This window comes from Peromyscus leucopus, chromosome 18 (assembly GCF_004664715.2).
Source record: "Peromyscus leucopus breed LL Stock chromosome 18, UCI_PerLeu_2.1, whole genome shotgun sequence".
Lineage (NCBI taxonomy): Eukaryota > Metazoa > Chordata > Mammalia > Rodentia > Cricetidae > Peromyscus > Peromyscus leucopus.
The window spans coordinates 33,374,170-33,389,212 of NC_051078.1; the positions used below are offsets into that span (position 1 = coordinate 33,374,170).

Sequence of the window (15,043 nt, forward strand, 5' to 3'; positions counted from 1 at the left end):
TTAACCGCTATAAAACTTGTCCTGTCCAAACATATGGGTTGCCAGAGGGTTCCAGATGGTGGCACTGAAATTATTGAGCATCTCAGAGTATGTGATTAAGTGCTGATGTTCATCCACAAACAACCCATGTATAGTCAACACCCACATTCCAGTTTCCTGTGGGGGTGGGGGGTGGGCCACCACATTAATATCTATTCCAGAGTCCTCTCCCCGTGAATAATCAAGAACTGACTTTGATGCAGTCACTGATAGGATGGGTAGGATCTAGCATTGCCCCAATGCCATAGGTCATTTCCAGATTCCCATGAGTCATGTTGCCAAATGGCAGGATCAGCTTTCTGCACTGGGAGAGAGGATTTGTGTGAGGAGAACTCTGATGGGCGCATCCTGAAGAACACCTGTCGTCAAGAGAAATGGGCACCTGATGACATCAGGGGTTTTCACAGTCACTTTTTTTCCCAAGATGTCTTGTAGGTTCTTTCTTATGTAGCCCAGGCTGGCTGTGAGTCTGCAATACTCCTGGGATCATAGATGTGTGTCACCATTCATGGTTCACATCAATTATCTTTGAAAGTATATCTCATTATTTAAACCTTGAGGAAAGGGCCTTTGTTTTCCCTGTCCAGGAATCCCTGGAATGCACTAAATTCATGCATACATACACAAGCACATGTGTATAAGCAGGATATAAGGAGAATTTAATGTATGTTTGATTCTCTTCAAACAGAATCATCCAAAGAAGGTTAGCTATGTGGCTTTGAAGGCTCTTGCCCAAGTTTTTAAAGGTCTTCTTTTGGGAATAGTAAGTAGACAGTAAGTGAATATCAGTCTACTATTTAGGTGGATTTAATTACTATTCACTATACCAAAGTCGCATGGGTAAATTATCTTCAAAATGTCAAGGGCGCTAATGAAACTTGAGCTCTCCCTATCTCCTCTGAATTAAAAACTTCCCTTTGACATTTCAGACACCTTTTCAAACCTCAGCCTCCTTGGTCCCTCAGATTGGACAGCCCTGCTTGTAACACAAACTGGCTTGTGATCCCCATTTGGAAAAGGACAAAGAATCGCCACAGGATGGGTGACATTTGACCACTGATGCTGGGGAGACAACTTGGGAATCTACGGAATAGCACCTTGGACAGTGTCTTCTGAAAGCTTCCAGAAATGGGTCCTCCCATTTCTTCATGGGAAGGATGGAGCCACCCTCCAGGGGCACAGCTCCCCCAGAACCTGTCAAAGAAGCGCTTTAAGAGCCAGGGGGAAAACTTCTCCAGTTTTGCAGGCTAGCCCCTAGCTGCATTTCAACACACCCTACTCTGAGAAGATTGAGAGGCACTGGCTGGGAGGTTTCACCCTCAGTGCTTCAGTAAAACACCTTGACCTTGTCCACCAGGGAAAGCTGGAGGGATCCTGCAAGCTCCTCAAGTTGCCCTTCTGAGAGTCTACATGGAAGTCCAAAGTCCATACTTCTCACTTACAATCACCCTGGACACCCAAAACAAGGTGACCTTCAAACTCTAAAGGAAACATCAGTGCAGCCAACACCATCTGGCCACTAACAAAGCCCATTGATGAAGAGGCCCTTCCTGCCTCTCAGCCCAGGGGTAAGGTGTCCCTCCATCAGGCCTCTTCCCCCAGGGAGGAAGGAACCACACTGCCCAGCCTTACATTACCATATGTAGTTTCTCAGGTAAAGCCTCGGGTGTGTAACTGAAAAGACCTCTGGTTGCCCCAACATCCAAAGACAGGAGGCCCTACCATGGGAGAGGGCAGGAAGATGTGAGGGTCAGGACACACCCACCTTTTAATAGTGCTGCCTGCTCCAATGAAACAGCAGCATTTCAGGAAGGAGGAAAACAGGTCAAATCACTCTCCCCCATGTTCTTGAAGACACTTTGAGTAAGGCCACTGATCGTGTTTAAGGCATTGGATAGCAGTGAATGGTCCTCTTGCAAATGGACACCACTAAAAGGTTAGAGGAGGAAAAGGAATCCATTAGTCAAAGTTCTTACTCCTCACCCCACTTCTACCCCAAAACTAACCCAGAGCATATTAGCTTCATGAGTGAAATGACTCTCTCACTGTGTCTGCTTTGGAATTCTGGATGAGTCTGAGCAAGACTGAAACAGTTACTTTTAAAATTTCTTTCAGGGAAAAGAGCCACATCAGTCCAGGCGTGTACACCCTTTTTATTAGAGCTGTGACGTGCATTGGCCATTTAGGTTCCCGTCTCTGTTTATGTTCCGACATGCAAGCCTGTTCCGGCACTTTCAAAACCCAAACCAAGCAAGAGCAATCACTCCACATGTGTGGCTGCAAAGATCTTCACTTTTGGAGTTCCCTTTAGGAGCGCCACATTCCTCCATGCTCGTAGGGGACAGGGTATAACAGTCCCAAGAGCTCACTCATGGTTTTTGTTTTGCATTGTCAATGTGTTGGCCCTGTGACTTGATTAGCATCGTTTTAGCAATGGTTTTATCCGGTGGAAGAAATAGAATGGCCAAAAATATCCACTACCCTTTCAAAAGGAAATTCAAAGGGCTGGGGATAAGAGGAACAAGACGCGCTGTTGAAATGAGCTTGACCTTTAAAATGCCTCCTCCGACACACTGTGCCCTCACCTATGATAGCGACGCAGCTGGAGCAGCCAGCTCTGAACTTGCAGCGTGTCCCCCATTGCTGTGTCTTCCCACCTGAGGAGAAAGAGTTCCTGTGACAGGGAAAGACAGCTCTGTGCCTGATTTCACCCACTTGATTAATCAGATTGGCAAGAAAGCCCCCATTTCATTTGAGAAAAAAAAAAAGAGGAATCAGGGGCTTTTGTCACCTAGTTGTCACGGTCAAGATGACATCAGCCCAGGTGTATAAAAAGAAATGGAGGAAAATGCAAATTATTGTGTCTTGTGTATGTTTGTTATTGCAGTGTAGCAAATCACCCCCCACCACACACACACACATGTTGAAATAATAGCCAGTGATTATTTCTTGTAAGCTTGGTCTATGCTGGGCTCACCTAGGCGGTTCAGTTCCTTATGTCCCTTGTCCTTTTTCCTGGACCAATGGGCATCTTTTTTCCTACAGTGATGGGAGAGGCTTAAGGGCACAGTGGAGACCTGGAATGCTCCTTTCAGCTGGACCCTGAATCTCATTTTATTGACCAAGGCAAGCCACTTGGCTGAATCAAGGTCAGGGACTATGTGTCACTAACATCAGGAGAGCATAAAAGAAGTGTGTGGCAATGGGGTGGGTACAAGACAGAGTGGACAGAGGCACCACGTGCTAATTCCCTACAGGTGTGAGGTATAATAAAAAGAACAGTGGTGTCAGGGACGGGCAAGAGGAGAACCCACTGAGAGGTAGATGGATAGAGTCTAATCGTGCAGACCTGAGTAGGATGCTTGGAAATCTTCCTGTCTGGATGGGGTTGAGTGAGCGCAATGATGGATCAGGTAGGTAGGTACAGGGTGGACATCCACTTTAGAAGAGTGGACACAAAGAGAACACGCAGAATAGTCGAATGTGAGAAGTTGTGTTTGGGCTGTAATGAAGACTGGAGTTCCAAGCAATGTCCCAGGTTGTGATGTTTAGGACAACCACCCAGACTTCAGAAGAACTGCAAGGAAAGAAGTTGGCACGAACGACCTCTAAGCTTCTACTTGCACGGCTGGGTGGTTAATGTTCCCGTTCACTGAGCTCGTCTAACGGAAGGGAGAACTCTTCCTCACCAGCATTCCCATTCTCCCTCAACGATAATATGAGCATGAACTCATACTCACTCCAAGTCTGCTGTCCCCAGACATGCCCCGGGAATAAATCTGTACAGCACTTCCTTACCAGTGAGTGAAGGCTTTATGCCTAAGCAATACATAGTCTCATCTTCCCCAAGCACAGTCAACAGATTCCTATTGGTGCGTTTCTTTCACAAAGCTTTCCCAAGATTCTGGTGTCCAGTACCTGGCTAGAATCTATTTATAAAACAATTTATTTTGGGAAAAATTAGACTGGAGAAATGACTCAGAGGTTAAGAGCACTATCTGCTTTTCCAGAGTACCTAAGTTCAATTCCCAGCACCCACATAGCAGCTCACAGCTGTCTGTAACTCCAGCACCAGGGGATTTGACTCCCTCACACAGACATAAACACGGGCAAAACATCAATGCACATTAAATAAATAAATAAACAAACAAAAAAACAAATAAATAAATAAATAAAGACAGAAGAAAGAAGACAAGCAGGCTGCAAGGCTGTCTCTACTACAGGGTCATTTGACTATCCTCAGAATATGTGTATTCTGACAAAGGACAAGGCTATGGCCAATCACGTGTCACCATGTTAAGGACATTTTAAACAGAAGGAGGCGATCAGGGAGATCACATGGACAGGGAGCCCCCTGGCAAAGCTACAGTCCATATTCACAGAGCACTGTCTCATCTCATCTTCGGTCCAGCCTTGCTGCCCAAAAGGAAGCACACACTCACTGTATTTCATGAGAATAAACACTAATTATCAGTATCAAAAGGAGTAGAAGAAAGTGACCTGTACCCAAACTAACTAGGTCAATGCTAAAATCATAACCAAATGGCAAGGCATTTGAAATCCATCTTGAGGAAGAAATCAGACAAAATTGTTGCTAATGCTTCCCCAAAGTCAGACCCATGTGGGGTCACCATTAGAGGGCAGCATCCTCTGCATTAAACTCCTGGAATCCAGAGCTTAAGCTTGGATTCTGTCTCCAGATCTTTCTGGCAAAGATCTTCAGATCTCGAGTCTTGTTCTCCAGCACTCTGGGTTATATTCACCATGAAATGGAGGTACAGATAGTGTCTGTGTGTCCATTTCTCTTTCTGACACTGTGCTAAAATGCTCTGACCAAAGTGACTCATGGGAAAGAGCACTTAGGTTGGCTCACAGTCCCAGGGCACAGTCCATTATGGTGGGAAAGACATCCTGGTGCTCTGCTTGTGCCTCCTACTTGCTCAGTCCAGGACCCTCACAAAGTGATGCCCCCTGCCCCATCCTTGTGTCTCACAGCAAACTCCCTGATCTTCTGCCTCCCCTTCTGCAATGTTCCCTGAGCCTTGGGACAGGAGTTTTTTTTTCGTAGATGTATTATTTGGACTGGACCCCACAACTCTGCATGTTAGTTGGTTGTGGTTTTCGGTAATGGTATCCATCTGTTGCAATGAGAACTTTCCTTGATGAGGAATGAGGACTATACATATTTGTGGGTATAAGGAACTATATCCATTTAAACATTTTTTTCTCTATTATTATGACTGACAATCTTTTTTCTTTACACACATCATGGGAATCCAACCTATATACTTGATTTCTGAGTTCCGGCTCTGTCAGTCACCAGTGAGAAACTCTTCACCCATCTTTCTAAGCTTCGGTTTCCACTAGCCTAAAATGTGAAGGTGCTTATGAAAATCAATATGAGCATACATTTAAGATGGTCAGTAGCATCTCTGTGGAGAGTCAGGCTCCATACGGCCAGATAATTAAATTAGAAGACTATTCACCAAGACTGATCAATTGCTTACACAACGTGCATGTGATTGGTGTTCACATGGGGGACACAATTCTAGCAGCCAGAAACTTTTCTAGCTCTAACACCAAAATACAAGAGCAGCTTTAATGCTGAGTGTTGACTCATCGGTGCAGGGCCTGCGGGGCAGTGTGGGAAATTCCTGGGATTCTCTAAACTACTGCTTGTCCACCCACACCATGAATCTTTCCATCTGGAGTGGAGGGTTGACTAAGGAGATGTCCTGGTACCAGAAAGGAGGCAAGATTATCCCAGAAGCCATGGAACTAGAACTTTCAGATCTGACCAGCTTGGGGCATGGTAACTCAGGGTTAGTGTATGTGTGGCTAAATTGGGGTTTCCGGGTGGGGAAGGAAGCAGGACACAGAAGAGATGTTAAGGTCTATTGGGTTGTCAGGTTTGGGTGAGGCACCTGGGTATACAACTCTCTGGATCCAAAAATTTGTCCTCAAGCCAAGAATCAGAATAGCCAAGTGTCCAGGAGAACAACAAAATGGGTTTCTCAAAAATAACCATTTGGTTGTAGTTTTCCAAACAACAACAACAAAATTATATTGTAACATACAAAACCAAATGGGTTGTTGGCCCTCATGCATTGTGTTTAGTAATTAGCTTATTTCTGAGCTTAATCTTATCATGAGGAAGTCAAGTATCTGAGAATATGGTTTCCTACCTCTTTATACAGACTGCATCTACCTGTATAGATATAGCTTATTGGGGGGAAGCGAATACAGATTTGGAGTTCATTCTAATGGTTATTTCCAGTGAGCAATCACCTCAGAACCAAACACATCCATGCTGCTTTAAAAAAAAAATAGTATTTTCATTGATTATTTGAGAATTTCACATCATGCACCCTAATCACACTCACTTCCCGGTCCTCCCAAGTGTGCCCCACATCCTTGTGATCTCCCCACCCCCACAAAAAAAAGAAGGAAAGAAAATAAATACATGTCCAATCTGTGTCACTCATATACTCACTGGAACATGGTCAAACTCCCAGTGGCCAGCTTCTTAAAGAAAGATGGGTCCTTCCCTACCCCACCCCACCAGAAGCCATCAGGTGTGGAGAGGTACACTCAGCATCCTTAGCACAGTTTTTTAAAAGTTCTCTTCCGTGGCTTCCTGTCTAGGCTGTTACTTTTATGGGGGAAATAGGAGGGGGTCATCACAGAAGCCTTCTATGTCCTTCTTTCTCCACTGTGAGTCTGCAGTCATCAATACCACTGCAAGCGGCTTCCTTACTCATAACAATCAGCAGGAGCATGGAGCAAGGACTTCCACATGGTTTCTGGTCACAGCATGGCCACAGATGGCATCATAGCCCTCAGCAGCAGCAAAGGCCAAGGACATCAACATGGTCTCCAGGGTAACAGACCACAGACACTAATATGGTCCCCAGAGGCAGCCCGGCCCATGGACACCAACATGGCTTCAGACTGCAGCACAGACCATGGACATCCACCTGGCCTTTGGTGGTAACATGGGCCATGGACATCCACACAACCCTTGGCTGCACCAGGACCACCGACCCCACCATGGCCCTCTGCAGCAGCTCGGACAACAGACATCAATCGACATGGTTTCATGTGGCAGTGCAGGCCACTTACATCAACACGGCCCCGTGGCCGCACCATTCTGCTTTGTGCAAGAAAAAACTCTAGTGTGTAGGCCAGCAAAAGTGAGAAAACAATTTCAAACTAACAATGGCACACACATGACCTTAAGCTCTAGTGATCACACTGCAGCTCTTTACATTAAGGAAACAGACCCCCAGTCCTTTCTAGAGCACCCAGAAATCTAATGAACTGCCCAGATTGAGGGAAGAAAGGCAGTGTTTTCTGTAACAGCCTATGCATCTTTGTGTTACTGATCACAAGTATTCTTTCTAATTGTTTCCTACATCATTACTTGGTTACAATGGTGGTGATATTTTTATTTGCCCATCTTCATTTTTAATGTTCAAAACAATTTTGTATCTCCACAGATAGTCTTACACCCAGAGGCATCCCTACTTCCCAGAATGAGCATCGCTGTGCTTTGACCGCCAAAATGAAAAGCCGAGGTCATAGCTCATGACCTGCATAAGCCTCCTTTCTGCCCCATATGGACAAATTCAGTTCAATCATGACCCATGTCATCCTAAATGGACATCTTATATTAAAAATAATGCCCTAAAGGGGAGAAGTGGGTAGAAGTAATATCAGAATGTATTTGGGTTTTGGATATACATATAATTATTCATTTAGAATCCAGAACGTAAAACCAAATTCATCTAAAAACTGCCAGCATTTTATTAGGTAGGCCAACGTTTCTACTTATTCAATAAGCTCACTTGATACTGCTCTGGCCCATGCTAAATGATTAAATTCTCTGTCTCGTGTCAGTCCTTGTACAGTCTCCTGAGAAGTATTTAGAAGAGAAAGGGATGGACTAGGAGAAGGGGAGGGAGGAGAGAACCGTCTGGGAAGAATAGGGAGACTTCTAAAGGAAATGTCCAGGCTGGAGTTTAGAGTCTAGGCAGAGGACATGAACAGGAGTGGAAATGGAAAACACAGAGTTTGGAGCCTAGTACAAAGCAGCTAGCTATCACCAGGGCACAATGTGCAGGCTTGGTTATTGTTTCATTGACTTAACAAATGTTTATTGAGCCCTTACTGAACGGAAGGATTTAGAGAAGCCGGGAGCTTAGGATAATGCAGGATGCTGGCAGGAATCTATAAAAATGACCTTTGAAAGTAAATCGCTTCCCACCAGGGAGAACGACATGAGAGGATTCTCTCATTTATTCCTGTTCATCTGCTGGAGAGACATGGAGAAGGGGCAGGTAAAACAGACCCTGAAACTCCAGGGAGTGGAGCTAATTGAATAAATCTGAGCCTAATGTGTTTTGCATACTCCCCATTTAACCTGCCTAGCATTGGCAACACATAGGCATGAATCTCCTGGAGAAGCAGTGGTAAGGTCTAGAAAGATGGGGCCAGTGCCCCTCAGCCCAGGCATGGAGGTATAAAACACCATGAATTACATACAGTCCAGCCCCTGTTCTCAGGAAGTGAACTGCCAAGTAACAGTGGCAGAAAGCACATGGGGCTGGGTCATGTAAGACTTGAAGACGTGGGTTGTAATTTTGCCTATCTGAAGAAAGAGCCCCAGAAGTGCCTCATTGTTTCTAGCAATTCTCATTTTTCTCTAAAATAAATGAAAACTACCGACGTCAAACAATCAGCTTTGGATTGCTAGGTGCTCTGGGGCTACCCCCGTGCATCCTGCTTACTTCTGAGAAAGTGTGTGCACCATTTGCAAAGATGTCTGGGCTTGAAGACTTTCTTCTAGCGTCTGAGGCAGAGCAAACAGGGTGTGTATGTGTTGACATTTCCACAAATCCTCTTGCTCTGGAGGAGTTAAAAGCATGCATGGTTAATAAGACTGAAAAGGCTGTGCTTGTGTTCTCATGGCCCTCCTGTGCCTCGAGACTTGTAGCCTGGCTTTGCCCGAGAGAACAGGGAGATAGCCATATGACCAGAGGGGTCTGCAAAATGACTTGCCTGCACCAGGACTCTCAGCTCTCTCCTTTCCTCTCTGGACACAGGTTCTGTGCACGCAGATGGAGGGCTGTGGTGCTGAATCTGTCTGGACTTAAAGTGTTCCTGGGGATTTTCTAGTGTCCAGTGAAACCACTGATTATCTGTGCCACCCACTGCTGCCGCTGAATCGGGTCCTATTCATTCTGTCCACATTCACTGCACGTGCGGCAGATATTGTTCTAAGCAAAAGGGATTGAGATCTGGTAGAACTCAGGTGTGGACTTACTTCATTGGAAGCCTCCCCTAGCAGAGTCATAAGACAGAGTTACTGCAGCCAGCTCTTGGTCTTTCATAAGCGGCTGTGTTGCAGAGATAAGGCCTGGGTCTCCCCGCAGAATGCTCTTTGTCAAATTATTCCTCCCAAGTCCAGCAGCCCCTGGAACAGGTACACCAGGAAAGGCGACTTTTGGGGGCCAGTTGGCTGCTTCTCCGTAGTTGCCACCAGACTGAAAATTGCCCACTCGTGATCTTCAGCCCCACAGCAGTGTCTTCCAGCCGGGGTGGCATCGTGTGGAAGCAGAAGCGATGCTTGACAGATAGATGTATCAGAGATGCAGCCATGGTGATGAGTCGTTATTTGTGAAAGGGTGAGAGGCTCTGCCCAGCTTTTTTTCAGAAGCATAGATGGGATAAAAAACCCAACAGGTCAGAATGGAATCTGGCCACCGAGAGAATGAATGATTGGAGACTGAACTCCTCCTCAACTAACAGAAGTACCTAACGACATTGGCATGGTGGCCAGTAGCGGCCACACCATAAAGGTGACTGGCATGCTGGTGTCTCCTGTTTCAGGAGTATTGTGGAAGGGCCTCTGGGGATGACTAGGTGTGGTCGGGCTATTGCCATTGCCAGGGACTGATTGTTCACGGTGGGATGGTGCGACAGGGAAGGTCAGTCCATTCAGGCTCACCCTGCTGTAACTCTTGTCTTAAATGAATGATTCACATATTCCCTGCAGTTCACGGGCTTCTCGCCCACGGATGGAGACACAAGCTGAGCAGAAGCCCAGTAAAGACAGGATACCACATTCCCTGAAGGTGGATGACCACGAGCTGTGAGCTTGTGACACTACTACATCCATTCATCAGTGCCAATGTTCATTCTGGAATTCTCAGGAAAAGGAGAGAAGCAGCAGAGTAAATCCCACTCAGCTCCTTTCCCAAAGGGAGCTTCGGTAAAGACCTGTGGTGACCCTTCCCCCATTACTATAAGTAATGATGTATTTTCTTTCAAGTTACTCATCAGAATCCAAAAAACCAAGACAGCCTTTCTCCAGTAGAGGAGTGGTGTCACGTATTGTTATTTTGTTTTTAACTGCACATCTTGTAACTAAGACAGTAGGAGCTGGTGAAGCCCCTCCTTACTCTCTTCACTCGGCTTTATCTTTGCGTGAAGGCAGATAGATGGCAAGAGAATTGTAAATGGCATCATCCTATGCATCGTAGCAGTTCCAGAATGCGCTGAATAATGCCATTTCATGCAGCAAAACGTGGCTAATTGCCAGCGGCTAATGAGTTCTGCAGAAATCGGAAGCAATTTTAACACAGGGACGCTTTGCAACATGAAATTTATAACTTGATATAAAGTGGCACAGAAGGCGTTCGCTTGGAGTAAGCCTGCATAAGCATACACACCCCGGGTTGCAACCGGCCCCATGTGTGTGGTGAACATTAAAAAAGTTAATGAGGTACTACCAAAGCAGATTCCACAAGTGCACGTGTATTTCTGAGACAATCAGATTAATCCTAGTGGATTTTCTGATTCTTTATTTCATGGTGCTGTCAGTTAGTGAAGAGTAATCAATCTAAATCCTAATGATGTAAGACCTGGGACAAATCACACATTTCCTTCTTGTACATTGTGGGCAGAGGGAAGGAGTGTGCAGCATCACAGCTGGACTCCGCCCTCTCCTTTTCTGGAGACAAGAGAAGGACCAGTGCTGTGTTCACCTGTGGATATATCCACAATACACACACCACAGGGACTTATGGGAAGGTGCTGTACCCCATTCTGCTAATTAATTCAAAAGAAGAAATGAACGCCTTCTGGGCTCCAATCCATGGCCTTGGCCACCTCAATCAGCCTCCCAGAGGCCAGTCTTTTCCTCCGAAGTGGGGAAGAGTCATCATGGCTGACACATAGAGTGGCTGTGATAAGGGGTCTGTCCCCAGAGCTCGGGTGGTGATAAAGCCACACTTGATTCAGTATTAGTCGTATTGGTAGCCACAGTGGTAGTTTTGATTAGAACTTAGAAAACTGCTTGTTCTCATAGCCATGAGAATATGATTGACTGATTGACTTTCACTTTTTTTCCTTTAATAAACAGTGTGTATGGGACAGGATCGATTACTGTGAGCTGAAAATGTAAGTTGATGACGTCATGGCAACTCCATGGTCACAGGGGCTGCTGTTCATCAGTCCTTCACAGACATGGGTTGATTTTTTTTTTTTTCTGCCCGGTCTGACACAAGGTGGCCTCTCCCGGTGCCTTCCTCCTATCCAGACAGGGTGAGCATAAAGGGGAGGATCATTTGTCTCCAGATACCCTGAAGCCTCCTCCAGAGTAGTGAGCTCTCAGGGGTACACGGAGCCAGGCTGTGCTGTCAGAAGGAAAGAACCTTATGGTGGTATTGTGTTCCCCAAAATATTGTGTACCCTAATAAACTTATCTGGGGTCAGAGAACAGAACAGCCACTAGATATAGAGGCCAGAAAATGGTGGCACTCACGCCTTTAATCCTAGCATTCCAGAGATAGAAATCCCTCTGGATCTCTGAGTTCAAGGCCACATTGGAAATAGCCAAGCATGGCGACACAGGGCTTTAATCCTAGGAAGTGAGGGTAGAAAGCAGAAAGGTATGTAAGGTGTGAACACCAGGAACTAGGCCTGGTTAAGCTTTTAGGCTTTTGAGCAGCAGTTCAGCTGAGATCTATTTGGATGAGGACTCAGAGGCTTCCAGTCTGAGGAAAGAGCATCAGTCGAGGAATTGGCGAGGTGAGGTAGCTGTGGCTTGTTCTGCTTCTCTGATCTTCCAGCTTCACCCCAATACCAGGCTCTGAGTTTGTCTTATTAATAAGAACTTTTAAGATCCGTGCTACAGAACCTAACTAAGGAAGGGGTACCCTGTGAATGGCTGGGCATGATCACTCCCTGTGAAGAAGCAGCTTATTCCCAGAACGTGTGCTGGACGCTGTCTGTGTGAGCGCTGGCCTGTGTCGAGGTGTTGCGTGGGAAGGTCAGGCTGTTTCCTCAATAGCACTTCTGAGTCATGATTTCCACTTGATGCCATTTTTCATAAGGAAGTCCGTCTTTCTCCCTGTGCCTGTCGTGACCCTTCACCCCAGAGTGCAAATGACTTAGCGTCTTCCCTGCTATTGAGGGTTCTGGAGATGGAACTGAGGCCATCACACTCGGTGACTCCAGAACCCGTATGGTGGAAGTACAAAGTCAACTCAAGCAAGTTGACTTTTTTGTTTTGTTTGTTGTTTGTTTGTTTTTCAAAGGCTTGGCACTGGAGCAGTAGCTGAGAGCTTTACATCCTAATCCACAAATGGCAGGCATAGAAATGGAAATGTTGGCTCTGATGTGGGCTCTTGAAATCCCAACAAGGCCACACCTCCTCCAACAAGGCCACACCTCCTCCAACAAGGCCACACCTCCTCCAACAAGGCCACACCTCCTCCAACAAGGCCACACCTCCTCCAACAAGGCCACACTTGTAATTTTTGCCAAATAGTTCCAGTAGTGACCAAGCTTTCAAACGTATGAGCCTATAGGGCCATTCTAATCCAAACCACCTAGAATTATCCTTTGACCTCCACACTCCCAGTACATATGGATACACATGCATTTAATAAATGAAAAAATGTGAAAAAACAAACATTTAAAATGGTATGAATTTGTACATTTTTAGTCATCCCTGGAGTACTTGCAGGACCCAGTGCCATATAAATGCTAGAAAATAATTATTATGTTGTATTGTTTATGAAGTAACGACAAGAAAAAAAACTGCACATGTTCAATATGGCAATGTTTTTACAATGTTTCCGATCTGTGGCTGGCTGAATCTATAAGTGTGTAGGGTGCACATGGAGGTCTGATTGCAGTGAAATTATGAAATGCTTCTGTCAAATGTCTGAGCAATAAAGAGAACATCATTTCTTAGTGCTCCCATTTTCAAGTCTGTGTGTGTAGTTCCTTTCTTCATCGTAATCTTATTTAAATAATTTCTGTCTATATAAGTGATAATCCCCACCAATTCCCACAAGCTACTGGTGTGTAGATTATACTCTATTACAGACTTGGCATTTTTCCTTGCTTCCCAATATCAATAACAATATTAGTGATAAAATTAATATAGAGAATACTATTTTACAGCTGGGCATTGCTACTGTTTACATGTGTTCCTTATTTATGCGAGTCTTAATTTAGGTGCATAGACTCATACTCTCACCATCTCTTTGTGGTTCACCACAAAAGGTTCACATTCAGCCTTAACTTGGCTCACTCCGGTTCTGTGCCACCAATGCCTACAGCAAGGTCAGCACCACTAACTCTTAGATGCTCAATTAAAATCCCAGAATCAATGTTTCTTCTTCCTCTGTGCCTTGGCCAATGCCCACCAAATTCTTCCCATTACCTCTCCTAACTGAAACCATCCCTGTGGAAGCAGCAGCAGTCGCTGAGCCTGTGACTTTAAAAGTTAATGTCACCCCTGGGGACAGATGTCCTTTCTTCCTGGAACATCACCTGACTTGGACTAGGAGGTTGATCGACCAATGGCGGCCACCGTGAGCACACTTCAGGCTGCAAATTCGGCACACACTTTCCCCCAAACCCCAACACTGCCGGCATTGTCCCAGTCTCTTTTTCAGCTGGCTGCTGGCAGTTTTCCTCACAGCAGGCACTCGCTATGGTTTCAGTCATCAACAAAACGCATAGGTCCCGATTTCTATAGAGGTTCCCAACTGACTCCAAGATGCCCTTGCTATTGTGAAGGCTCCTGTTGACATAGGCTTCCTCTCTTAGTCCACCAGTCCTACCAGGAAAACCCACGACAGCTCCTCCGCACACCCGGAAACTGTTACAGAATCTTCTCCTCCTGGGACCCCTTACCCATGATAGAAGATGGTCTGGGACTCCCTGTTTACCTCCACAACAATGACTAACTTGCCCCAAACTATTCAGATCTGTGTCAGCTTCGTGGGCCCTGAAAACAACAGGATGAGTTGAAAATTGTGATAATATTCTGTTGAAACGCTGCCAAGTTGACTTAGGAAGCCTTACACACTGTTCTGTGATGGTTCCTTCTGGGTACAGTTGGTAATATGAACTCTTTAAGTGGGTAGTTCCACTGTTGCGACAGAATACTAAATGTGTCTTTAGACTACTCACAATATGTTGTTTAAAGAGCAAATTGCAGAAGGCTTTGTAAACACAATATTTTTAAAATTATGAATTATATCAGGAAAAAATGTGTCCATAGTTGTCTGAGTGGGATAGTTGAGTTTTGTTGTGTCTTTTTTCCTTGCTCCTCAAATTTTTAGCAAATGTTATCCAGTAATCACGTTTTTAAAAGGTTTTTTTTTTTTTTTAAATTATGTGTACGTATGTATGGACCTGTGTGTGGATACATATTCGTGAGTGCAGGTACCCACGGGCCAGAAGCATTTGATCACCCTGGAATTGGACTTGTGAACTACGTGGCCTGGGTGCTGGACTGAGCTCAGGTCTCTGCAAGAGGAGCACATACCCTTAACTGTTGAGCCATCTCTCCAGCTCCTAACCAAAAAACTTAAACTGGTATTATTAATAATGTTATGACAACAATAAATGGGTAGTTCCATGCTAAGGAAACTCGAGTTTGCTGCATGTTCTAGTATTGTTGGCCAAGATAATTATGTTG

At 45.2% G+C, this 15,043-nt stretch overlaps 1 protein-coding gene across 1 annotated transcript in view; it reads left to right on the top strand.

Annotated features, from left to right (window-relative positions):
* Window positions 1–321: 321 nt before the first annotated feature.
* The window catches only part of Plekhg7 (pleckstrin homology and RhoGEF domain containing G7), a 33,449-nt gene continuing 18,727 nt past the window's right edge, over window positions 322–15,043 (top strand). The window contains 7 exon segments of the mRNA XM_037211916.1: window positions 322–436; window positions 1,261–1,335; window positions 1,527–1,693; window positions 5,668–5,861; window positions 9,144–9,196; window positions 9,199–9,259; window positions 10,373–10,426. Coding sequence (XP_037067811.1) covers window positions 322–436; window positions 1,261–1,335; window positions 1,527–1,693; window positions 5,668–5,861; window positions 9,144–9,196; window positions 9,199–9,259; window positions 10,373–10,426 — 719 coding nt within the window.